Source organism: Trichosurus vulpecula, chromosome 3 (genome assembly GCF_011100635.1).
Source record: "Trichosurus vulpecula isolate mTriVul1 chromosome 3, mTriVul1.pri, whole genome shotgun sequence".
NCBI lineage: Eukaryota > Metazoa > Chordata > Mammalia > Diprotodontia > Phalangeridae > Trichosurus > Trichosurus vulpecula.
In genome coordinates, this window is record NC_050575.1 from 326,954,590 (window position 1) to 326,981,968 (window position 27,379).

General features: G+C 35.2%; 1 protein-coding gene across 2 annotated transcripts in view; it reads left to right on the forward strand.

The window, feature by feature from the left end:
- USP34 (ubiquitin specific peptidase 34) overlaps positions 1-27,379 on the forward strand; it is a 317,435-nt gene that overhangs the window by 178,175 nt on the left and 111,881 nt on the right. For both annotated transcript variants that reach the window (XM_036750464.1, XM_036750465.1), the window contains 13 exons: positions 4,436-4,518; positions 8,558-8,712; positions 11,502-11,615; positions 12,367-12,466; positions 12,614-12,773; positions 15,988-16,114; positions 16,208-16,355; positions 19,849-19,949; positions 20,516-20,725; positions 24,546-24,671; positions 25,145-25,267; positions 25,382-25,465; positions 25,946-26,032. In XM_036750464.1, coding sequence (XP_036606359.1) covers positions 4,436-4,518; positions 8,558-8,712; positions 11,502-11,615; positions 12,367-12,466; positions 12,614-12,773; positions 15,988-16,114; positions 16,208-16,355; positions 19,849-19,949; positions 20,516-20,725; positions 24,546-24,671; positions 25,145-25,267; positions 25,382-25,465; positions 25,946-26,032 — 1,618 coding nt within the window. The remainder of the gene's footprint in view (positions 1-4,435; positions 4,519-8,557; positions 8,713-11,501; positions 11,616-12,366; positions 12,467-12,613; positions 12,774-15,987; positions 16,115-16,207; positions 16,356-19,848; positions 19,950-20,515; positions 20,726-24,545; positions 24,672-25,144; positions 25,268-25,381; positions 25,466-25,945; positions 26,033-27,379) is intronic.

Genomic DNA, 27,379 nt, shown 5'->3' on the forward strand with positions numbered 1-27,379 from the left:
ATGGTGATAGGTTTTGCAATAGAACCTAATCTAGTCAACAACCTTGTATGCCTACCAGAAGGAGTCAATGACAGACTCATGAGAATGTAATTGCCGCTTGCAGGAAGTTGCCATGCAACCATCATCATTGTGTATGCACCCACCATGACAAAAGTTCAAAGAAAAATTTGATGAAGACCTGGAAACTCTCATCATCAATGGACAGAAAGAGGACAAACTCACTATTCTGAGTGACTTAATTTTCAACAGATTAGAGCACTTCTCCAAGTGGGAATAGTTTGCTAATAGCTTAGAGGAAAGCTGGACCAACACAAAGTTGGCAACAGTGGAACAGAAAAGGAGTGGGCAGGTTTCAGAGATTTGGTGTACAGCACTGCATTTACTCATCTGGGCCAGAACACTTGCAAACATTAAGATTGGTTTGAAAATGATGGGGAAATTCAGAAGGTATTAAATAAAATAATGTAAACTCCACATGGTTTACCAAGCAGAATAGTTCATCTTTCTCTAAGAAGGCTGCATGTAACCTCCATCAAAAGTAAAGTGCTAGCAAAGCTTAGAGAGATGCAGCATTCTTGGCTCAGTACAAAGGCAAACAAAATTTGGTTTTACCATGATGATAAAAATCCAAAGCACTTTTATGATGCATCGAAGGCTGTTTATGGACTAAAAACCTGTGGGACCTTTCAGTTACTCATGCTGATGGTGCCAGATTGATTATGATAAAGACATGATCTACAGAGATGGGCTGAACACTTCCATGGTGTTCTCAACAGACTGTCATCAATCAATGCTGAACCCATTGAGCATGTACCTCAGGTTGAAGTCATTCCTGTTCTAGCTGAACTTCCAACTGAAGAAGAGATTTTCAGTGCCATTTGGCTCCTCTTATGTGACAAAGTGCTTAGTGCTGATTGTGTTCCAGTTCAGATTTATAAGGCAAGGGTCAGCGAGGAGCCAAGATGGCAGCTAGAAAGCAGGGACTTGTTTAAGCTCTCCCCCAGGTCCCTCTAAACACCTGTAAAAAATGGCTCTGAACAAATTCTAGAGCTGCAGAAACCACAAAATAGCAGAGGGAAGCAGGGCTGTAGCCTAGGAAAACCTGGATGGTCCCTGGGAAGGATCTATGTCACAGAGCTGGGAGCAGAGCGGAACACAGCCCAGTGTGGGCCATGCCAGGACCAACCAGATGGTGAGCTGGGCAGAACAGGCAGTAGGGCTCTGAATCATTGAGCTGTAGCTGTTGCCAGCCTTCTCAACCCACAAACACCAAAGACAACAGAGCAGGTTAGTGGGAAAAACTGCTGGGTCTGCGGGATTGAAGTGAAAAGAGTGTGTGGTCGTCCCTAGCCCCAGGGGCATGGAAGTTGTGCAGTTCTGGGGTTGCTCCCAGAGCTCCAGCTATAGTTGCTTCAGCCCTCAGGCCCACGCGGTAGGAGGAATTAAGTGGTGAATCAGAGCTGGAATGCAGAGCCTGCTTGGATCTGAGTCGCTGTCCAGGTTGGCGGTTCTTGGGGAAGAAGGAGCGCTAGCGTGGCAGAGATTGCTTTGTAGAAGTAGCTCTGAAAACAGCAGTGTACCCCTAAAGCTTGGGACAGAGTGCTCTCTACAAGCAGTCATACACTGACAAAAATCTCAAGGGTCAAGTAGGTGGCTGGGAACATGAAGAGGCAGCCAAAATGCTCACAGATTCAGACTCGGGCTTTGGAATCTTTCTTTGGTGACAGAGAAGATCAAAACATACATCCAGAAGAAGTCAACAAAGTCAAGCGGCCTACATCAAAAACCTCCAAGGAAAATATGAATTGGTCTCAGGCCATGGAAGAGCTCAAAAAGGATTTGGAAAAATTGAGAAGAGAAATGAGAGTGATGCAAGAAAATCATGAAAAACAAGTCAATGACTTGCAAAAAAATGCTGAAGCAAATAACACTTTCAAAAATAGACTAACTCAAATGGCAAAAGAGCTGCAAAAAGCCAATGAGGAGAAGAATGCCTTGAAAGGCAGAATCAGCCAAATGGAAAAGGAGGTCCAAAAGACCACAGAGGAAAACACTGCCTTAAAAATTGGATTGGAGCAAGTGGAAACTAGTGACTTTATAAGGAATCAAGATATTATAAAACAGAACCAAAGGAATGAAAAAATGGAAGACAATGTGAAATATCTCATTGGAAAAACCACTGACCTAGAAAAAAATTAAAAATTATTGGACTACCTGAAAGCCATGATCAAAAAAAGATCCTAGACATCATCTTTCAAGAAATTATCAAGGAAAACTGCCCTGATATTCTAGAGCCAGAGGGCAAAATAAAAACTGAAAGAATCCACCGAATGTCTCTTGAAAAAGATCACAAAAAGAAAATTCCGAGGAATATTGTCGACAAATCCCAGAATTCCCAGGTCAAGGAGAAAATGTAAGCAGCCAGAAACAATTTTGAGTATTGTGAAAACACCATCAGTATATTACAAGATCTAGCCGCTTCTACATTAAGGAATCAAAGGGTTTAGACTATGATATTCTGGAGGTCAAAGGAGTTAGGATTAAAACCAAGAATCACCTACCGAGCAAAAGAGAGTATGATGCTCCAAGGCAAAATATGGATTTTCAATGAAATAGAGGACTTTCAAGCTTTCTTAGTGAAAAGACCAGAGGTGAATAGAAAATTTGACTTTCAAACACAACAATCAAGAGAAGCATGAAAAGGTAAATGAGAAAGAGAAATCATAAGGGACTCACTAAAGTTGAACTGTTTACATTCCTACATGAAAAGATGATGTGTGTAATTCATGAGACCTTTCTCAGTATTAGGGTGGCTGAAAGGAATATACATATATACACACATATCTATCTGTCTGTCTGTCTCTCTCTCTCTCTCTCTCTCTCTCTCCATATATATATATATATACATATATATATATTATATCGGCAGAGGGCACAGGGTGAGTTGAATAAAAGGGATGATTTCTTTAAAAAATAAAATTAAGGGGAAGGGAAGTGGGGTGACAGAAGGGAGGGCTGACTGGGGAATGGGGCAAACAGAATATATGCTATCTTGGAATGGAGGGAGGGAACAAATGGGGAGAAAATTTGTAACTCAAAATCTTGTGGAAATCAATGCTGAAAACTAAAAAATATTAAATAATAAAGTATGGGGAAAAAACAAGGCAAGGGTGAGGGTCCATTGTTCACTCAAAAATTGATGGAAATTTTTTGGGTTATGTGGCAAGAGGAGGTTATCTCCTAAGACTTCAAGGACGCCTCCATCGTTCATCTCTGTAAAGGAAAAGGAAATAGGTTGACTTGTGACAATCGGGGAGCGGGGTGAGAGGGGGCACGGTGGCGTGGGATGGGACAGGTCTCTCCTAGTTTTTGCCAGCAAGTCATTGCCAGCTTGAATAAGCTGATCCTTCACCTGGAAGATGGTCACCTACTTGAGAGGCAGCGTGGCTTTAGAAAGGGCCAAAGAATGGTCCTTGTGGTGTCTAGCACCACTGTTAGACTTACTTAAATTTTTTTATAGCTAGATTCAGCAAAGCAAGTGTAATGTTGTGCAGCTCATCCAACTTATCTTCCTAACAAGGAAGCCATTATTTGAATAATTTTAAAATCAAGGCATTCTAAGTTTAATTAATTTTAGTTATATTTTGGGTGAAATACATTGGTTTAGAAAATGGTAGTATCAGTTTGTAGTTAATAGGCTTAAAAATTTCTCATGGAAAAGGACTTTAAAGATCATCCAATAGATACCCGCCCTTATTTAACAGATAAGGGAGCTAAGGACTGTGAAAGTTTAGTAACTTGCCCATGGTCACAGAGTTGTAAGTATCAGAGGCTAGAGCTGAAACCATGTCCTCTGATTTCAAGCAACTGTCCTTTCCACTGTACTACATTGCTTCATTGAATATATAGGTAAAGTGATTAGTTTTTATTTTCATCAGTATTACTTCTCTGTTCTTAGAAAAATATTTATAATAATAATATTATTTTATAATATTATTATATTATTATATAAAAATTATTATATAAAATTATTATATAAAAATATTTATAATAATAATCATTATAAAGATTTTAAGGCATACAGTGCTGTCTTCCTTTATTGGCACTTAAGACTTTCATCTCATAATGACACTTCATCTCTACTTTTCTTCAGTTCTTATGTAATTTGAAAGATTTGATTTTTCTTGTTTAAGTTTGGAGATCGTCTTAATAAAATTGAAATAAAATTTTTTTAAACTAAATTTGTTTTTTATTAATATTAATACTTCCCTTTAATACCTTAAAATGAATGTGTATATATTCTAACAGTTTTTCTAAATCCATTTTCTGTATATGAAGTTTAATTGGATGGGATAAGTTTTTTTAAAGTATTGTTTCATGCAAAGTTTGAAATAAAAGATTTTAAAATTATTTTAATGATTTTTTTAAAATATAGATACAGTCACAGCGCAGAGGTTCAAGTTCGACTTCAGTTCTTGACATGTGTTTTTTCCACTCTTGGATCACCAGATCATTTTAGTAAGTCTGTAATTAGAAGATTCTTTAATTCATATTTGATATCTTAACCTTATAATAGAATTTTTTTTGTCTTTCCCACTTCCTTTTCAAAGTTTAAAATAATCTTAGCAAGTTATTGGGGCTTGGGAGAATTTAATTTTTGTGGTTGTTTTTTGAAAAATGTATCTTTTTCTTTCTTTTTTTTTTTTTTTTATAGGTCTAAATATTCCCTCTCTCTCTTCTGTCCCCTTTTCCCCTCCTCTCTCCCTGAGCAGGACACAGAAAAACAAAACCTATAATAAATACGTATAGTCACGGAAAACAAATTTCCCCACTAACCATGTTATAAAAAAACAAAAACAAATAGTGTGCTTCAGTCTTCTACTCTATATTGATCAGTTTTCTATCTGGAGATGCAGAGCATATTTCCTTACGAGTCTTTTGGAAATGATATCGGTCATTGTTTTTGATCAGACCTACTAAGTCTTTCACAGTTGATTATCTTTGCAATATACTGGTACTGAGTAGATTGTTGTTCTGTTTCTGCTTGTTTTGGTTTTCATCTGTTTGAACATGTCTTGGTAAATCTTTCTGAAATAATTTCTTGTAGTACAATAGTGTTCTTTTACAGTCATATGCCATATGTTGTTCAGCCTACTCCAAGTGATAGTTAGTCTTTCAGTTTCCAATTCTTTGCCACTCCTAAAAGAGCTATCATGGTTTTATTCATAAGCTTATTTTTTCTCTCACCTTTGATATCCTTGGAGTATAGCCCCAGTAGCAGAATTGCTGAATCAAAAAGTATGTACAGTTTAATAGCTTTTTGGGCAAAGTTTCAAATTGCTTTCCAAAATGGTTGGACTAGTTCACACAGTTCTTTGTTCCCACCAACAGTGCATTAGTTTAACTGTTTTACTCCATTCTTTCCAGCATTTATCATTTTCCTTTTGTGTTATCTATCATTTTCCTTTTCTGTTATCTCACTTAATCTAATATGTTTGAAATAATATACCTCAGGTTTTAATTTGTGCTTCTCTAATTTTTTGAGCATTTTTTCATACAGTTAATTGACAGATTTTATTTCTTATGAAAACTGCCTTTGGACATTTATCATTTTGGGCATATTATTGTAAAGTAAATTGTTTAAGGGCTGGCCTACTCTTGAATTTGCATTGAGACTAACTACTGGCAGTGCCACTTACTGGAGCCATAAGTTCTTGGAATTACCTTCCATTGTTAGAGCACTATGGATAATTGTGCTATAAGTGAAAAGAATCAGTATTTGAGACCTCTTATCTTATGGTGTGATCACTTTTAAAACCTAAGTTTTATTTAAACTTTTTCTGTTTTTAAATCATAGTCATTATCAGATACAGTACCCCTTGCATTGAACTCTCTATTATAAAAATAAATCCAGTCACACGGAACTATGGTGACATTTTAATTGTAAACCCCATTTATGTAGCCTTTTACACTTTACATAGTGCTTTCTTCACAACACTCCTTTTAGATTGGTTACCGAGTTTGATCTTTGCCCACATTGGGTACAGAGATAGCTGATATAGAGAAGTAAAGTGACTTGCTCAAGGTCATGGAACTAGTAAAGTTATCAACCAAGAGATAGGTATCTGGGTAGATATCAAAACCACTTATTCATATGACATTATAAATATAATTTATGAGATTCTTCGGCTTGATGCAACCTTGGCCAAGTGTAGCTTCTAGAGAACCTCCCCATCTCAGGTTCTTAACCTGGGTCCATTAGCTTGTTTTAAAAATATTTTTATAACTATTTCAATATAATTGTTTTCCTTTGTGATCTTTTCCATAAATTTCAAAACATTTTTTCTGAGAAAGGGTCCTTATGCTTCACTAGGTTATACAGGGGCATAGCGGGAAGGAGGATAGACCATGATTTGATAAAAGATTTTACAACTGGTCTTTAGTGAAATCTTCAGCTTTTGGACTTTCTGCTGAACATCTTCCATGATGATTGCATATATATCTTTTTTGTGCTTTGCTGGACATCGATATTCTCAGGAAAATCAAACCAGATTATCTCTTGTATCACTCATGGATTTTTGTGTGAGTTTGACTTAAGCCTTGGAAATGCTTTCTTGGGCTAGAATATTTAAAATGGTGTTTTGCTTACTTAAATCAAATACATTTTTGTAGTCAAAAAAGAGTAAGCTGAATGAGTTCTTGTATTCTTTTAGTGAATTTTGCAACTGTGCAGATGTGGTCTGATGTGGGAAATTGATGGCAGAAAGTTGCATGGTTCGTGCTCCCAGTCTTTCTAAAGAAGGCGCTTTAGATTTTTCTGTAGCATTTTTCAGAAATAGCAGAGTTGACATTTGCATTGGTATTTGCTGATATTTCCTCATTTGTCTTCATTGAATAATAAGATGAGAACTTTTTCCTAGATAATCAATGTCCCCCCTTTCAGACACCTTGAGCCACCATCCATCAAGGCCCTCAAATTATACTTCCTACTGTGAGGACTTCCTATACAGATACTTGATCTAATCCAACTACTCTTCTCATCTTTATTTTCTTTAGTGTAGTTTCTATTTTCTAATGCAATATAACAGGGACTTTGACATCCAAGGTTAATGAATGCAGTGTAATTCAGAAAATTTTTAATAGCAATTTTTATATGTCTTTTCCATTTTTTGTCTATTCTTTGCCCTCAAGTTTTCATTCTTTAAAGTTGTCAGGTACTGGTCTCTTGCCCACATTTTTTTCCCTCTCACTGCTTCTCACTGTTTTATCAGGTCATACAATTCATAATTTGCATCATCCCAAAGTGTAAAATTTTACAAACTAGTTAACCAGTTCATTATAAAACTATTGCTATCCTTGGCTGACAAATTTCTCCACTTAATAAGGAGATGAAGGGTTTCTTAGCTAAGGTAATGTCTTTTAAAAAAAAATCTATTTATGGTATGTAGGCCTGAGGCATATTTATCTCTTTTGTTATTCCTAATTTTCCAATTTCTTGTCCTCTTCCTCTATCCTTCCTCTTTGGTCCCCTTCTTGTCATCATCTTTGGTTTGAAGCCATTGATTATTAACACTTATGTAGATTTAATTTGGAGCATCTTAGAAGACCAGGATTTAACTACCACTTCTGACACTGATTGACTATGGGCATGTCAATTAAGCTTAGCACAGTTTCTGGCACGTAGTAAATAATAAATTGGTGTTGATTGTTGGCTTCTTAGTCCTGGGGTCTGTGAACCTGTTTTTTTATATATATTTTCGTTTAACTGGTGTTTTTTTGTAATCCATTGTATTTTATCTTTTATTTAAAGAGTTCTTAGTAGAATTTCTCTCATCCCCTGGCCTTAGACATCAACAAATGTCAGTGCGTAAGCTGCTGAATTTTTTCCTTGCAGTTTTTTGCAGATGTTTCTCATGAGCACTGCTGTTGGAATTTACAAAATGTCCTATGTTATGATATCTTTTTGTTGCCTTTGAAAGCACCATAGAGAGAGAACCACTCATTGCTTTTATTTGCTCCTATAAGAACATCTATGGGCTATCTTTCCATTTAGCTGCAACTTCCATTTCTCTTCTGGTTTAATTTATAGCAAGAATGTTAATAGACAGTGATTCAGCTGTCAGTTAATAGGCAAGAATCTCATTTTTAGAATGCCAGACCTAACTTAAAGAAAATGTCTGATTACTATGAGGATATTATTTTGTCAGGACTTTCTGTCATACTTTAGAAATTAAAAAAAAAATGAAGTATGTACATGGTTATTTTGTACTTGAAAGTAATTTATAATAAGAGAAACTGGTAGTTTTATTAAAACATTCTTGAAATATTTTCATTACTGTATTTTCTATATTGTTCCTTGAGGTCTCATTAGTGGTTCATTGTCAGGAAATCACTTACTCATATTTTAAGGACTGAATCTTATATAATATAATTTGTGTTTAGGTATTTGCATATAGGTAATACATTATAACTGGTTTAGTGTATTCATTCCATTTGTGTTTCTTTTATGGGAGGAGCCCTCTTGTACATGAAAATAAAATCTTCTTTTTATATCTAGGGTTAAGTTTAGAGCAAGTCGACATTTTGTGGCACTGCTTAGTTGAAGATTCTGAGTGTTATGATGATGCACTTCACTGGTTTTTAAATCAAGTTCGGAGCAAAGATCAACACGCTATGGGAATGGAAACTTACAAACATCTTTTTCTAGAAAAGGTATAGAAATTACTTCAAATGCACATGTTTTAAATTTTTCTCTCATTTTCTAGGAATCTTTTTCAGCATCATTGTTCTCTAAATTTCAGTTTTACTCACTTATTTTCTTTTGTCAGAGTTCTTCCACATTTGTACATCTTTTTCACATACTATTTTTTGTCCCTATTGAAAAAAGTGTTCAGTTTACCATTTTCCCTGGTGATTTAATTACCAAAAAGAAATTATGCATGCGCCCACGCACGTGTGTATGTGTGTGTATGTACATATTATTTTGTTTGAGGTTAATAAATATACTTTGCATACATGCTTTTACTTTTAGCAAAGGCACTCACTTTAAATTGCCATGAAAATACCTTTTATTGGTATAATTGGTTATCTGTCATAGGGGTTCAATGCCAATTTTATTTTTGCCATAGTTAGTAACAATACCAATGTAATCTAGTTTGGCAGTTATGATGCCATTTTGGAACATTAGAGCTCTGATTCTACTGTGTTGTTGATGTAGAGAGTAGAACTATATACCTAATCAATTGCTCTTGGATGCAAAGCTCACTTCTTTTCCAGATATTCTTGTTTTACAGGCTTCACTCCACTGTGGTAGTTGGTATCTCATTTTAGATGCTTTCCTTGTACTTAATAAGTGTACAGGTGCATTGTCCTATTCTCATGTCCTGTTCCTCTAGCAGGGCTAAGTCATTAATCTTCTCTTTTCAACTGATGTCTATTAATATTGCCTTTCATTATGGTGATGGTGAAGAGTTGACCGTAAACATGAATAATAGTATTTCTTCCCTCATTTCTCATTAGGAAATTAGGAAATTAGAGAATTAGGAAATGCTTTCCAGGTTATTTTGGTAATTCTCACGCATCTATGTTAAGATAATTAAAAAGATAAATGCTAGTGCCTTCCAGGATAAGCTGTGACACATACCATTTAGGTGATATATTGATAAATTAGTGATTATGAATAGATCTCATCCATTTTCACAATCATCACTGATTTCTGTTCAGAAAATTGCTTCTTTCACATACATTGTTTGGTTTATGTTAAATGTGTCTTAGATATACGTTGTTAAACCTTCATCCTCTTTTTTTCACAAGAGATAAATCCATTTATAAACAGTATATTTATATAATTTGTGCCTTGAATACCCAGGAAATTATAAACACCTTCATGGCAAGGATGATCTAAAAGTTTTTCTCTGTTATGTTTCCCCCTAAATGCAGTATTCTTCTGAATTTCCATATTCCTTTTGAGTGTAGTATTATCTTTAAAGATATCTGATTTCTAACCTTTAGAGTTATCCTGAACTTGTCACTCTTTCTCTACATAACCAATTAGTTGACAGTTCTTCCTGTTTCTGCCCCCACAATATCTCTTACTCATATCTTCCTTTTCCATTCATGTAGCATGCTTCTTAATTCAGACCCTTATCACCTCTTGTCTGGATTATTGAAATAGATTTTTTTTTGTTATTTTTTTTTAAATTTAAATTTATTTATTTAACGTATTTGGTTTTCAGCATTGATTTTCAAAACAGTTTGAATTACAAATTTTCTCCCCATTTCTACCCTACCCCCCACTCCAAGATGGCATATATTCTGGTTGCCCTGTTCCCCAGTCAGCCCTCCCCTCTATCACTCTCATCCCCTTTTCCCTTCCTTTCTTGTAGGGCAAGATAAATTTCTATGCCCCATTGCCTGTGTATCTTATTTTTTAGTTACATGCCAAAAACTTTATTTTTTGAACATCTGATTTTAAAACTTTGAGTTCCAAATTCTCTCCCCTCTTCCCTTCCCACCCACCCTCCCTAAGAAGTCGAGCAATTCAACCTAGGCCACACATGTATCATTATGTATAACCCTTCCACAATACTCATGTTGTGAAAGGCTAACTACATTTTGCTCCTTTTCAACCCATCCCGCTTTATTGAATTTTCTCCCTTGACCCTGTCCCCTTTCCAAAGTGTTTGTTTTGATTACCTCCACCCCCATCTGCCCTCCACTCCATCATCCCCCTGCCTTTTATTTTTTTTTTTTATCTTCGTCCCTCTTCTTTCCTGTGGGGTAAGATACCCAATTGAGTATGTATGGTTTTCCCCCTCAGGCCAAATCTGATGAGAGCAAGGTTCACTCATTCCCCCTCACCTGCCCTCTCCCCTCCTCCCACAGAACTGCTTCCTCTTGCCACCTTTATGCGAGATAATCCACCCCATTCTATCTCTCCCTATCTCCCTCTCTCAGTATGTTGCTCTCTCATCCCTTAATTTCATTTTATTTGTTTTAGATATCTTCCCTTCATCTTCAACTCACCCTGTGTCTGCTCTCTCTCTTTTACATATATATATTTGTACACACACACACATATTAATTGATAATCCTATCTCAGTTATCTCCTTTTTCCAATACATCCTCAGCAGCTGCAAGAAGATTCTTCTAAATTATCACCTTCCTTTGCTCAGTAAATGTTAAAAGTTTATTATGTATATATAATATATGTGTGTGTGTGTATCCATCCCCCTAATAAGGGGGGTTTCCTGAGAGCAAAGGACGTTACCTTTGTGTCTTTGCCCTATCACAATGCTTACCTCATAGAAGAAACTTTATTCATGCTTGTTGATTGTTTTTCTTTTTACTTCTGTTGTCTTGCATTTCACTTATATAATGAATCACCACAATCTCAACACATGATTGTTTTTTCAAGTGGTCTGTTGTCGCCAGTATTCCCTTGTAGATGATTTAAAATTATCAATTTGATATTTACATAAAGATATCTTTATTTTATCTAGATGCCACAACTAAAACCTGAAACTATTAGTATGACTGGTTTAAACCTGTTTCAGCATCTTTGCAACTTGGCACGATTGGCTACTAGTGCATATGATGGTGGCTCAAACTCTGAGGTATGGCTTTGGGAACTTCCCTTTAAGTGCATATTTGTTTGTTTTTTCTATACCTATTTTTATTAAGGTCTTTTTACAGAAATGGAAGAATTCACTTTTCAATCCATTGGTAATAACTGTACTATATATATAGATTGCATTTCTGCTCATGTGACAGTGCATTGCAGCCGTTTCAAACCTTATTGCTGCTACCAGAAGAATCAACTTATTTTTTATATTTCTCACAAAGATACCTAACTTTTCTAAGTGATTCTAGCTACAGTTTCATTTTGTCATTCTTACCCTGGGGATAATTGACAGTAGTCAGAACTCCATGTAGTTAATCAAGTACCCACAGGGAGTTGATTGAAAACCTAACTTGGTAGTTTGTTTTTGGGTTATGTTAAAGTAAATATTACAGTTTTTAAAACTTTTGTATGTGACATAATGCAAGGCTTTCTGCCGTATTTTTTGGCTAAATCACTGTCAGATTGTAGCTACGTGTACTGGTTTGTTTCCAGCCAGACCAAGTAGATAGTTCAAATTCCCTAATTCTTGGATTAAACTTCAGCTGTTAGCTAGAATTATATCAGATATAGAAAACTTTGTATGATTTAAACATTCTAAATCATTAGAATACCTAACAGGTGTTATTCACAAACTAATAGGCCATGAATGATTACTTGATAATGTATAAATATTTTAATTCCATGAGACTTTATTTTGTTATTTTCAGAGTAGTTTGATAAATATGTTACATTTTTCTCTATAGCTATGTGGTATGGACCAATTCTGGGGCATTGCTTTAAGAGCACAGTCTGGTGATGTTAGTCGGGCAGCTATTCAGTATATCAACTCCTATTATATTAATGGTAAGAATTTTAAATTATATTTGTAATACTGTCTAAAAAGAAGTGAAAAAAATGTGTTCTGCTTTGTATTTGGAAATTTTTCATAGTTTGGAAGATAGACCCAGCTTTTTTGTGTGTTTTTATTTTTTTAACCGAATCTGGTTTCAGGTAAAACAGGTTTGGAGAAAGAACAAGAATTTATTAGTAAGTGTATGGAAAGCCTTATGATAGCCTCTAGCAATCTTGAACAAGAATCACACTCAAGTCTTACCATTATTGAAAGAGGACTTCTTATGCTGAAGACACATCTGGAAGCATTTCGAAGAAGGTAATTTTTGAATAACACATTTCATCTTATTGCATTTTCTCCTTATATATTTTGCATATGTAAAAATAATATGTATCTTAGATCAAGTGAAAAGTCATGTGAAATAGAACTCATGATTATGTAACCTGCATTAGTAATGCAGATTCTTTTGTTGGCAAATCTTTTTTCTTTCTCTAGGGTAGAAAAGAGCAGTAGTTCTTGAGTCATAGGACCTAGGTTCTAATTCTACTTCTAATGTTTATTGCCTTTGTGACCACTCTGGACCTTTTAACTCTTTAACCATGGTCCTGTGGTCCTACTTATGGACTTCATGGTTTAAAAATATATTGTAAACCTTTTAATAATGAATAAGCATGAGGAGCTCTTCTTTATTCCAATTATGGACTTTCCAGGAAATTTTCACTTATCAAAAATTTTCATTATTAATTGTCTCTAACTGAAAGGTAGAAGATGGATGAGAAAAAATCACCTAGTTGCAGGGACATATTTAAATATGCCTTCAGCAGCAAAATTAACTATACCTACACAATTCCAAGAAAGAATATTGACTGATTTCCTTTGCTTTTTTCCTCCTAAAATAGTTGATAGTGTTTTCCTTCAGTGCTAGTCAATGTCCTTATATATAATTTAGTTTTTCATTGCATTCAATGCAGATATAAAATATATTGACATTAATGAAAACATTGACTGAAAGGGAAGACTGCTTTTATTAATGTAATTTTTTTCATTGAGTATGAATAAATTTAAAAATCCAAATGGCCTATTAAGAATAGCATTCATAGTAACATTCAAAACCGTTAAGAATGACTTCTTCCAACCAGCTAAGACTTAAATATTAATTTACTAAAAGTGTCAAATATTTTCATAATTCTGTATTTTCTTTTTTTAAAAATATGCCAATTACTGAACAGTGTTATTTGAGTAAATGACAATTATTTGGCTATTAGTGCTGGGAGAAGGAGTTGTTGAGTTACGTAGGGGAACTACAGTAAATGACAATTTCCAATACAATAATAAGTTAAAGGAACTCATTCTGATAGATAACCTATTGCTTCATAATGTTTTCACAGAGTTAAAAATATTTTTTCATAAAACTGTGTATTAATTACATTCCATAGAAAAGTGTTCTCTGTACAAGTGTTCAGTAGTTACCTTCTAATTTATTAATGAAATAGTTCATGTGAAGTGACTGAGATGCTTAGAATACATTTTGTCATACTTTATTCATGCAGCCTGAATTACATGAATATAATAATGTGATTTGGGAAGGGTTAGAAATTTTTACATGCAAGTAGGAAATCAGATATACAGGCAATGGGGCATAGAAATCTATCTTGCCCTACAAGAAAGTATGGGAAAAGGGGATGGGGAGGGGTGGTGGCCTACTGTGAACTCCTTTCACTCTGTCCCTGCAGTTTTTTCCCACTAACATTCTCCATTGTCTTTGGTGTTTATGGGTTGATAAATCTGGTAACTGCCACAGCTCACTGATTTTCACTAAGGCCTGTTTCGCCTGCCTCCCGGTCTGTTTGGTCTGCTCACAGCACAGTGAGATAGACCTTAGCCATTGACCATCCAGGCTGTCTTGGGCTGGATCCCTGCTTCCTCTGCTATTTCATTGGCTCTGCAGTTCTAGAATTTGTTCAGAGCCATTTTTATAGGTGTTTGGAGGGTCCTGGGGGAGAGCTTTACCCAAGTCCCTGCTTTCCAGCTGCTATCTTGGTTCTGCCCCTGAGATGTGATATAATTGAAGAAATAGCAGAGATTACTAGAGATCAATTGGGAGATGTGAGAGAGAGCAGTGTCAGATGCTACCAAAAAAAAATAGAGAGGTGTAAGGCATGGGGACAAATGAAATGATACATTATGATCTGATGGGATTTCAAAGCTTTTGGTCACTGAAGTAGAACATTTGTGTGTCATGACAGTCATTAAGTATTGATTAAGGGCCTGCTTTGTGCCAGGCACAGGGATGAGCCCTGGGGATACAAACAAAAGGAAAACAAAGCCCTTGTGGAGCTCCCCATTTAATGGCGGATACAACATGGAAACAACTACATATATTAAAAATAGGAAAAAATCAACAGAAGGAATGTATCAGAATTTAGGTATTGGGAAAGTCTTCCTATAGAAAGTTTTAGATTTTAGATGGAACTTGAAAGATGCCAGGGAAGACAATATATAAAAATATAAATATAAAAAATATAAATAAAAAAAAGTTTCCATGTACCATTTTAAACTTGGCACTATTTATGGGATGTTCTACAAAGATTTCATCTTGGCTATTTGTTAATGGAGGAGAATACATATTTTACATGCTACTGTTAGTATTTTAAAGAACAATGAGTTTACTCATGTGGATGTTTCTGTATACCAATACAGATCAAGACCCCTCCACAACTTAACAGAGACATTTTGAGTTTATGGTCAAAAAAATTGTCAACTGGAAATGAATTTTTTGGTGATGAGCTTCGCAAAATTTGCTGAGGTCAATCCTAGCAGGACAATAATTCTTAAAGCTTTTCTAGCTCAGGAGAAGCTAGCTCAGTTTATACACTGCTGGCTTAGCCACTGGGAAAACCCACTTATAATATGGTTATAATGGATAGTTTTTAGCCTGTTTTAAAAATAAAACTTTTCAATTGCCTTTGCCTCTATTGACTATTTTCTATGTTAAATTTATTTTTCTCCTGAGGAAATAAAACAGGTCAACGTTTTGCTTTTTTATACCAGTTTTCAGAGTATTCAGTATAAGCCACCATCTCTCTTCCCCATTATGGTGATGGTAGAGGGAATCTCTGATTTCTTTAAATTGAGATTTCATTTCTAATAGTTTGCCTCTAAGAAATATAAGTTGTTGGTATGTTGCTGATGGTAATATGTATACATATTGTATATACATAATACATAATAATGTATACATAAATTTCTTGTATATATTTAGTTCAGTACAGTTAAGTTTGAGTTTGAAAATCAGGATTTAAATTTAATTTTTGATTGAACAATGGTATAGACTAAACTAGAATGTATTTAATAGCTACCATTTATATAGGACATTAAGTTCACAAAACACCACATATTTTGTCTCATTTTATTCTCGCAATAACTTTGGAAGATTTTTAAAAATATGGCCCTCAATTTTTTTTTAATTTTAAGAATTTTAATACAGCAAGAAAATAGAAATAATATTTTGTATGGTTTTTATCTGTTTTAGGTTTGCTTATCACCTGCGACAGTGGCAAATTGAAGGCACTGGTATTAGTAGTCATTTAAAAGCACTCAGTGACAAACAGTCATTACCACTAAGAATTGTATGTCAGCCAGCTGGCCTTCCTGACAAGGTAATCAAACATTTGATTCCTAAATTGGTATTATTTCCACATGTAAATATTTGTTCTTTCATATTTTACACTTGGTCATATTTTGTATTTCAGATGACTATTGAAATGTATCCTAGTGACCAGGTAGCAGATCTTAGGGCAGAAGTAACTCATTGGTATGAAAATTTACAAAAAGAGCAGATAAGTCAACAAGCACAGCTTCAGGAATTTGGTCAAAGCAGCAGAAAGGGAGAATTTCCTGGTAAGTGGCTTTTCTGATGATCATAATCTCATTTTTCTTCTCTCAGAATGGAGAGAACCTGACCACATCCCCCTGACTGGTCACCTCTGCGGATATTGCTCAACTGGGCTTTTCAGGGGATTCAGGCAGAATTTCTAACCACCCTGTTTGAAAGCCTATATTCAAATAAAGTGAATAGCCAAACCAAAAGCAAAAGCAGTTTATTAGTGCACTAAAGAAGAACTACTTGTTGAATGTAGCTTCAGCATTTATAGGAAAGGGACTGGGCTACAATTTTCAAATGACATTAAGAGAAGGAATGATTCCTGGGAATACATGGGGGGGACATTTTGGGGAAATATTTGGAATGTAACTGGTAGGATTCGTTGTTAGAATCTGAAAAGATTCCTTCTTCAAGGGCAGAAAAGAAGAGGAAGTGACCACTTTTATAACAATTGTCAAGTCCATTTGATTTAGTACTAAAATTGATTGACATAAGAGAACACTACAGAGGTCTCTTCACTAAGGATACCAGATAGTTTTTTTTTAGCAGTGGATGAGATGCACAGTTTTTGGTATCCTCATGTAATTTATTTTTCCCTCATTTCCTTGAAAAGTTTCTCATATTATCTTTTATAGAATTAAAACCATTAATTCCATGCCAGAATAGAAAGCAATTTTTTTTTATTAAGGCTTTTCAGGGAACTATTCACCAATTTATTTCTAAACATAACTGAAGAAAATCACATGAATTTAACGTTGTTGGGGGCCTCAACTGTCAGTTAGTCTAACCATATGCAAAAAGAATCCTGACTATACTTTTGGTTTGGAAAGTTTTTGCTATCATTAGGCCCAAATTTGCTTCCTCAGTTTCTACCCACGGTTTCTAGTTATGCTCAATGGGCCTAACAGAACAAGACTAATCTCTCTTTCATATGAAAGCTTTTCAAGCAGTTTAAGAGAGCCATCCTTCCTGAGTCTTTTTTCTGCAGGCTAACAGTTTGTTTAGTGAATCTGTATATAACTATAGGACCTGGTCTCAAAGTGTCCCTCACTGTTCTGGTTGCCTTTCTCTGAATGGTCCAGCTCATCGGTATCATTCTTAAATTGTAATATCCTCAGTTGAATATAATTCTTTGGATACAGAACAGGACTGAGTACATAGGGATTTTTACCTTCCTATTCCTGAAAACTATGCCTTTCTTGAACCCTGGGGCATCTAGGTGGTGCAGTGGACAGAGCACTGGGCCTGGCATTCAGAATCCCCAAGTTCAAACCTGACCTCAGGCACTTGCTAAGCAGTATGATGCTCAGCAAGTCACTTGACTCTGTTTCAATTTCCTTTTCTGTAAAGTGAGCTGGAGAAGGAGATGATAAACCACTCCAATATCTTTGCCCAGAAATCCTCAAATGGAGTTACAAAGAGTCAGACACAACTGAAACAACTCAACAGCAACTAAATGCCTCTTTTATTATGGCCCAAGAATACATTAACTTTTTGGCTGCTAGATCACACTGCTGATTCATACTCAACATGAAGTTCTTAAAACCCCCAAATCTGGTTTCTTCTAAGACTTCCCCATCTTGAACTTGTGAAACTGATTTTCTGAACCAAAGTTCCTACTTTACCTTTTTCCTAGTTGAATTTATTCTTTATTGATTTAGCCCAATGCTTTAGCTTATCAATAACTTGTGGACACTGACACTGTTATGCATCTGTAAACTGCTGTTGTATCATCTGTAAGCTTAAAAACATTAAACAACCCAGAGCATCTGTAGGATACTTATAATACGTAGAAATGAGAGAAAAGGTTAATCTTGTCTTTTTTTCCCCCAAAACAAATGCACTTTATTTTAGATACCTGAATAGAATAGAATCATTAATATTTCTTAGTAGTACTCTAATGCTGGCAATGTGTTATATATATATATATATATATTATCTTATTTGCACTTCATGCCAGTCCTGAGATAAGTACTACAGGTATTATTTTCCCTAAACAAAAAGTTTGCAACTTACATTAGATCTAGCTTACAAGTGTAAAAGGCAGATTTGAACCTATGTCTTCCTTGCATTCCTGTCTAACACTTTTTACACTATAACAGGCTGCCTCTTATTTAAACAATTCTATACATAAAATGAAAATGTAATAATTCGTAAAGTACTTGTATACATTCTTCAAAAGCTTTGTGACTTGTTTTCAATGTGAGTACTTTTCTCTATCTCTCTGACATTTAAATGATTTCATTAGTTTCTCTGAGCAGAAAATAATTTTCTAACCAATATTCTAATGCTACATCTTTTCTAATCATCTAGGTTGGTCCATGTTTAAAGCACACGGAAAAGGAAAGAGGTTGAAATTGTTCAGTAAAACAAAACATTTAAATTCTTCTCAAAAGAATAAGAGGAAGAAGTGGTGGGAAATAATCAATATTTAGCTTTGCAAAAGTTTTTCTTAGCACTGCATTTTGTTCAAGGTCCTGAACTTCCTTTGTGATCCTGATCACTTCTTTGTGTTTTCTTGACCTCTTGATATTTCTCCCTTTTTCACCGCTAAACTCACTAGGGCAAAGAAACAAATATTAAGTGCCATCAATGCAGGAGAAGATTCTTACCTGTAAAATGAAGAAACTTAGACTAGATAACCTCCAATGTACCTTCAGATTTTTGTATTATGATTTTAAGCTCCGCAGTCATCCAAGGATTGAATAAAGTCTGTAGGTCTTGATTGCCAAGAACATAGATATTTATAATGATATTGATAGAATTTTATGGATTTGTTTATTGGGCATGTGAAATTTTTGTGCCAGTAACATACTGATATTCTCACTTCCATTGTACTCATTGTTTGATTTTTTGAAAAATATACATTCTTTCAACTTGAGTATGAAGAAATTTTTAAAAAGTGTTTCAAATCGGCCCTTCAGAGATAGCAATACTAGTTCTTTTCCTCTTTCATGATTGCCTTGGTTGTGTAACCAGTTTTTGTTTTCCTTTTTTTTTTTTTTTTTTTTTTTTTTTGTCGTGGCATTCCTTTTGTTTCTGTTTCTGTGATTTCTAGAGCTCATTCCTTTGTTTTCATTTCCTACTAATTATTACTGTGCTGTAAAACCTGGTTTCCCTTTTGGTTTTAATATATCCCATTTCTTTAGATTGGTGTTAGAGTAAGGAAATAGAAGTGCAGGAGCAAATTATTTACCAATAGGAAGCTTTCCTTACTGTACTCATGAAACCTTTGTGAATTCCCATCCATATCTGAAAGCAGTTGTAGGGTCACTTGGTTATACTGATATTTCCAGACAGCTCTTTTTTAATTGCTTAACCATCAGATATCAAAACATTCACAAAAAACATCATTAGCACACTGTCTTTTACTTTCACATTTTAGGAATAAAATTTAACTGTTAAAAGTTTTGATATTTCTTCCTGTCACTACTCTTTGAAATAGATGATTTAAAAATATATCTAAAGATATTTCCTTTGAAAAGTTTCCTGCAATTGCATTTTTTCAAGGTGGTCTCATGGGACCTGTTAGAATGATTTCATCTGGGCATGAACTAACAACAGACTATGATGAAAAAACACTTCATGAACTGGGATTTAAGGATATGCAGGTACTCATTGTGAAAGATAGTTTTAAATTTTCGTGGTATGCGATTTTTATTTTCATGGTTTTGGGGGTGTGGTTTCTGGTAAATTCTATTGAATTTGTTATTATACCTGTTTCATATTTGCTTCTTGTGAAGATGTTATATTACCACTCTGAGATCTTATGTGTCAGAAACACCTGTCTCACTTTGTACGGCTGAAGAATAGCCAACTTCTACGTTAGGTGTAAAATGGTACCAGATAGGCACCTTTATTAAAATGACATTAAATTTTTAAATAAATGGTACAACCAAAGCATAAATATTTAACTAATATGCTGTTTATGTTAAAACAGTGTTAGCCATTATATTTTATTGTATTACACTATGAGCACAGTGCTGTAGGATACTTATAAATGAAAGAAAAGGCTAATCTTGTCTTTTTTTTTTTTCCAAAACAAGTGCAATGTATTTCATGTACCTGTTTTCAAACTTTTATATAACCATACAAAAAAATTCTCTGTACTGTATTTATAAACTGTAGACCCCAAAATGGAAATACCGATAGTTTCTTTCTACCCGTTCATTTCTAGATGGTATTTGTTTCACTGGGAGCACCAAGACGAGAACGGAAAGGAGAAGGAGTTCAGTTACCAGCTTCTTGCCTCCCACCTCCTCAGAAGGACAACATTCCAATGCTTTTGCTTTTACAAGAGCCTCATCTTACCACCCTGTTTGATTTATTAGAAATGCTTGCATCATTTAAACCTCCTTCTGGAGAAGTGACAATGGAAGATATTGAGGTGATTGATTCAGTTTTTTGTTTCATTGACTTTGAAATTATTTGGATTTGGAGAAATGACTTTTTCCTACATATTTTTAATTGCTTCAGAATGAGGAAAGTATGTAACTAGCTGCTCATATCTCCCATGTATCAATCTGCTTGAAATCGTTCCTTAATTTTTCTGGAAATATAAGGGCATTCCTAGTTCATTAGTATGCTTTATTAAGCAGTAGCTACAGAATGCTCTGTGAGCCATGGAAAATAACCAATAAAGCTAAATATAAGTACAGTGATTTCATGCTATAAAAAGAATATTAGATTCTCCTCTCCCCCCCCCCCCCCAGCCTCCCATTGATTAGTAGGTTTATGTAGGTCTTTCCTATCCTGTTCGAGGGATTCCTTGCACATGTAGGGAGGAACCAGTGAAGCAGCAATTGCTTCCAGATTTCTATACCAGCATAGTTATCATGGTCATGTAGTAGAAAATGCTTTTGCTTTATGTTTTTTGTTTGCCAAAATTAGTTCAAAGTCATTTAATTCATTTCATAGCTTCCTGTCTCATTCCAACTTTTTGTTCCTCCCCCAGTTCTCACAGCTGCTTTACACTCCATCCCCCCACCCCCTTTTCTCTAGCTCTCTGTCTCTCCATTTATCTCTCTCTTCTTCAACATCCCTCCACCCCACCCCTATCCCTCTTTTTATTCTTGTTTCTCTCAAGCCTTCTTTTTTTCCCCTCTCTCCCTTTCTTTGGTTCATTCATTTAGTAAACATTTATTATACACTTACTATGTGCCACATATTGTCCTAAACACTAGGGATAGAAAAAGAGGCAAAAGACAGTCCCTGTTTTAGGGTGTTTACAATCTAATGGAGGAGGCAACATGCAAACAAATATATGCATACCAACCTATATACAGAATAAATGGGAAATAATTAACAGTGGGAAGGCACTCAAATTAAGAGACCTTAGGGATAGCTTCTTGTAGCAGGTAGTATTTTCATTGGTACTTACAGGAAGCCAGGAACTCTGTAGTGATCAGAAGAGGGAGAAAGTGTTCCAGGCAAGTAAGATAACCAGAGAAATGGCTTTAGCTGAGAGATGGAATATCTTGTTCATGGAATAGTCAAGAGACTAGTGTCACTGGAAGGAAGAGAATGAGTGGGGCGATAAGGTGTTCAAGAATACTGCAAAGATAAGAGGGAGATAGGTTATCAGGGGCTTTGAATGCCAAACAGAGCAAATTTTATTTGTTTCTGGAGGTAATTGGGAGTCATTGGAGTTTGTTGAGTAGAGGATGATCAGATGTTACATTTTAGGAAGATCACTTTAGTGCCTGAATGGAGAATGGATTTGAGTGGGGGAAGTCCTTGAGGCAGTGAGGCCCACCAGCATAATATTGGAGTGATTAGGTCTTGCACCTGAGTAGTATCAGTGTCAATTTCATAGAAGAGAAAGGGAGCCCCTTTAAGAGATTTTGCAAAGATGAAATTGACAGACCACTCTTGGTCACAGATTGTATGTGGGGGTGAGAGATAGTGAGGAGTCCAGCATGACTCCTATTTTTAGTCTGAGGGACTGGGAGGATGGTGTTGCCCTCTACAGTAATATGCGAGGTAGACGTTGGGGAGGGTTTAGGAGTATAGGTAAAGTGTTCTGTTTTAGATATATGGAGTTTCAGATGTTTACTGGACATTCAGTCTGAAAGGTAGTTGGGGATGCAAAATTGATGGTCAGCAGACAGATTGGGGCAGAAAAGGTAGTTTTGAGAATCATCAGCATAAAGATTGTAATAAAATCCATGATAGCTAATGAGATCATTAAGTCAACTAACATAGAGGTAGAAGATAAGAGATCCCAGGATAAAACTCTGAGTTACGCTAGCGTTTAGGGAGTATGCTGTGGAATAGAATTCAGCAAAAGAGACAGAGAAGTAGAGGTCAGTCAAATAGGTATGAAGAAAAGCAGGAGAGTCCAGTGTCCTGAAAAACCTAAAAGAAAAAAGATTATCAAAGAGGAGAGGGTGATCAGTACTGTCAGAGGCTGCAGAGAGGTCAAGGAGAATGAAGACTGAGAAAAGGCCATTGAGTTTGGCAACTAGGAAACCATTAGTATCTTTGGAGAGAACAGTTTTGGTAGAAATATAAGGTCAAATTGTAAGGGGAAAGTAAGAGTAGAGAAAGTTGAGGCACCTATTTTAGATGGCCTTTTCAGTGCATTTAACTACAGAAGGCAGAGGAGATAGAGGACAATAATTAGCAGGCATGGAAGGAATAAGTGAGGGTTTTTTTCAGGATGGGGAGCCATGGGCATGTTTGTATTCGGTAGAAACTGAACCAGTAAGACAGGGAGAGATTGAAATATGTGAAGGAGGGATAAAAGAGGAGGAAATCTGTTGAAGATGATGGGATGGAATGAGATCACTTGATTAAAGTTAGCCTTTATATAAAGTAAGGTCACTTTATCATGTGAGACAGAGGTGAAGGAGGAAAATATGGCAGAAGGCGTTTGAGTGATAGGAATGAGGAAGAAGGGAAAAGAAGGAATTCACAACAGATAGCCTCAGTTTTGTCTATAAAGTGTGAGGTAAAGTTTTCTGCCAAGTGGGTTGAAATCATGGGAGGTTTGAGGATGAATGAAAAGGTACCTCCTGATTTTTTTCTTTAACTCTTAGTCTTAATACTCTTCTTGTTATCTTAAGTTTCACTCTGTTTTGATTCCTCTATTCCTACTGTAAATATAATGACTTAAATAACAAAATGTTTTTACCATGATGGACACTAGAACTACCACATTTGGATTCTAATAGTGCAACTTCAGTTATGATTATATAGGAGATGGGAACGGCACTGAAGAAAACAGAGTCAAAGAAAATAGCCAAATTAGACCAGGTATACATTGAGAAAATTTATGGTAGAGACAACACATTTGTCAGGGCATTCAAGTATGGGGGAAAAACAGATCTCAGGTCTTATTCATTCCAAAAATTATCACTATTAGCCAAACTTTTATTGGCCTCTCTGGTATTGCCTAGTCTTGGTTTCAAAAGGTTTTGACGTTATTTGAGATATGATGCTTTACTACCTCCCTCACAATTTTTCATGTATTTTGTGGAAAGTGATTCCCTTTGTCTGAAACCATTATGGTCAAGTAAGTAGTTTTCTTTGTTATTCTTCAGGGTCCCTAACATTATTGCATATCCAATTTGGGAATTAATACATTCTAGAAGAAATGTAACATTTGAAACTGAAAGGGTTCTTTTTTCTATGTTTTTTGAAGGGATGGAAGGCAGGGCAATTGGAGTTAAATTACCCAAGGTCACACGGGTAGTAAGTGTGTCAAGTGTCTGCGGCCGGATTTGAACTCAGGTCCTCCTGACTCCTGGGCCGGTGCATGACTTGCTGTGCCACCTAGCTGCCCTGAAAGTATTTCTTTTTGAATATCTCGTTTAGGACATTGTGTTGGGAATGATTATGTATATCTGGAGTCCTAGCTGCAGAGGGGTGGCTAAAGGTGGTGTATCCCTTGGGTTTCAGAGTGTTGAGTTGTAGTGGGGTTAATTCTGATTACCTTTCTGCACTAAGTTGATCTAGTAAGCCTCTGGTAGCAGAGTGCATAAGCAGGAGCCAAGTAGCCCAGGTCCAGAAAAAACCAAACAGTTTAAAGCTTTCATGCCAATCAGTAGTATTATTGGAACTTTCAGTGGCTGCTATACTTTTAGCCTGAGTGAGATAGGAGAACCAGTCTTGGATTTTTAAAAAAAATTTCATTCAGTTTAAATTTTTAATAAAGGCATTCTGTATTTTTGCATTGCATTCTATTATTATTTTTGTTTATCTAGAGTGCAAGATGTGAAGAACTTCACCTTCATGCAGAGAATCTATCCAGACGTGTCTGGGAGTTGCTAATGCTTCTTCCTACATGTCCTAACATGCTACAGGCATTCCAAACAATTTCAGATGAGCAGGTGAGCCCATCGGGTCAAGTCCCTATTTTAAAAATGCATTACCTGTTATGAGATCATTTATTAAAATAGTCCTTTGGAGCATTTTAATCTTTTCTCTAGGTACATGAAAATAATTGTTGACTGTGTCACACACAGTCATAAAAACCTCTTTGTGGCAAAGACCAGCAAAACTCCAAAATAATTTTAATTGAATAAGCAAAAATCCCAGCTCTTCCTGCTACTGTAGATTTGAGGCCTCTGGGCCTCAGATTATTTACTTATAAAATGAATGGGTTAGGGTAGATAATCTCTTAAGATCTTTCTGGTTCTATTTTTGTAACTTGGTTTCTGAAACTTTAGTTTGGTCACTGATGTTAATAGTTTCAGTCATTAAAGCTTTTTGTAACCCATTTCTGGGCATGTCTGTTTCATCATTGATAATTGGAAACTTTTCTTAAGCATCTATTTTTCCTTGTTACTCATCTTATTTTAAGGGTAATGATGGGCTTAATTGGAAAGAACTTCTGAGAATAAAGAGTGCTCACAAATTGTTATATGCGCTTGAAATCATTGAAGCATTGGGTAAACCTAACAGAAGAATAAGGAGAGAGTCTACGGTAATTACATTCCACTTGTCCTCTCTGTCTGTAGCTCTGATGTAAAATTTTTCACACATTAACTCTCCAGTCCCAAGTGATATTGCTTGTAATTAGTTCCCTTTCTTTGTTTAGGGAAGCTATAGTGATCTTTATCCAGACTCTGATGATTCAAGTGAAGATCAAATAGAAAACAGCAAAAATACCTGGAGCTGCAAGGTTTCATTTTTTGTAATAATTGTGATTGGTCAATGTGCCTATAATTTGATTTAATTAATTTGAATAACTATATTTCATTTAAAATTTTATTTTAAAGGCTATTGAATAAAATATTAAGATCTTTAAAATACTATTTTTATTACTTTAGTATCAATTATGAAAACTTCTTTTAGTTATGTCTTGAACTCCTTTTGTCAGCAATCATGCTATTTTTCGCATGGAAAATGTTAGGAACCCCTAATTCTTGGAACTGTATTGTTAACATAATGTTAGGAATTTATAACTTTAGCAAAAGCATTCTTTAAAGGCTTTGCTTCATCTTTTTATCAAAAAATTATATTGATGTTATGTCAGCTAAAAACCACATCTGTTAAAATACTAAATTTTCCCTTATTTGTGTCAAGTAATTTTAGCAATTAGCAGCTTTTTATGACAGTATGTAACTGTTGTTTCTTTTCCTCACTCCTAACTTTCATTCAGTTTGTTGCTGCTGGAGGACTTCAACAATTATTAGAAATCTTTAATTCTGGCATTCTAGAACCTAAAGAGCAGGAATCCTGGACTGTGGTAAGTGAAAACAGTGTTTAAACCTATTTATAAGTTAACTCTCAAGTTTTAAACATTTCCTTTGTCAACAGCACATACAGTTTCTTCCAAGAATTTTGTCACAAGGTCTATATATATTAAACATGTAGAAATGACAAATTTTAAAGATATATTTGACAAGTCATCTATTGTGTTATAAAGACGATTTTTCTAATCCATTATAGTCAATTTGGCAAAGATAGGCATGTTAGTTTAGAAATGAACATGTTCCTTTTAGCTAATGTAATGGTATGAATTTAAATATCTATCTTGATATAATTAGCTTTATTTGCTTGTTTCAAACTCACATTTTACAAGCACTTTGTTGTTTTGTTATGGTTTTATACTATTAATTTTTTTAAAAATTAAATCAACCTAAAATCAGAAGATCTCAAGGGGAAACTTTATTCTACTGAGAAGCCATATTTTATTAGATTTCTGTATTTTTCAAAATTATATGAGATAAAATAAAATGCTACTCTGTTTTTTCTTTTCTGTCTGAACTTTACAGAAACTAGTGTTTCAGTATGTCTTCTGATACCAAGATTTCTTGACAAGTAACATAGTGCCAGCGCTGAGACAATGTTATTAAGGTCAAGAGGTGAAAAATAAAATTCAGTAAGCACATAAGTTTATGTGTTGGCATAGTTTTCAGTACTTATCACACAGGCTGGTTTTTATTGGAATTAATTTTACAATTTTAGTTTTTCCCTTTTTGCTTTTAAAATGCAACTTTTCTACTATCATTTCTACTTAGAGAGTACCATACGTTCGTACTATGGGGGTATGAGCTCCTTGCTACAAAGGATTATACAGGCTTTCTAGGGAGAAATAAAATGTATACAAGTAAATCTGGCCTAGGATACTTACTCATAAGTTTTATAAGAGTAATTGAGGGTATTTTGAGAGAGTATGTGGGATGGAGGGAGGATGGGAGGCGGGGGGGAGAGGGAGAGGGAGAGGTCTTTCTGGGTCTAATTAGGCATAATAATTTTAGGCCAAGAAGCATATCAGTCAGTTAATTCAACCAGGGTTTTTCAAGTGCCCTCAATGTTTTGGGGAATCACAAGAAAAAGCACTAGTATCTGGGGAATCAGTAAAGACATCATATACCAGGTACAGGGGAACATTCTATGCCAAAAGCATTTGAGCTGGAGAGTGAAAATTGTTAGTATTTTGATTGTTATATATGAGAATAGCAACTTCAGGTAGAGGAAAAATGCAATGAATTTTCATAAGATTGTAGAATTAGAGTTCATAAGGAGTTTAGAGTTCAGCTGGTCTCTAAGGTGAAAAATAGCATGAATGCTGACAAAAGGAGTTCAAGAC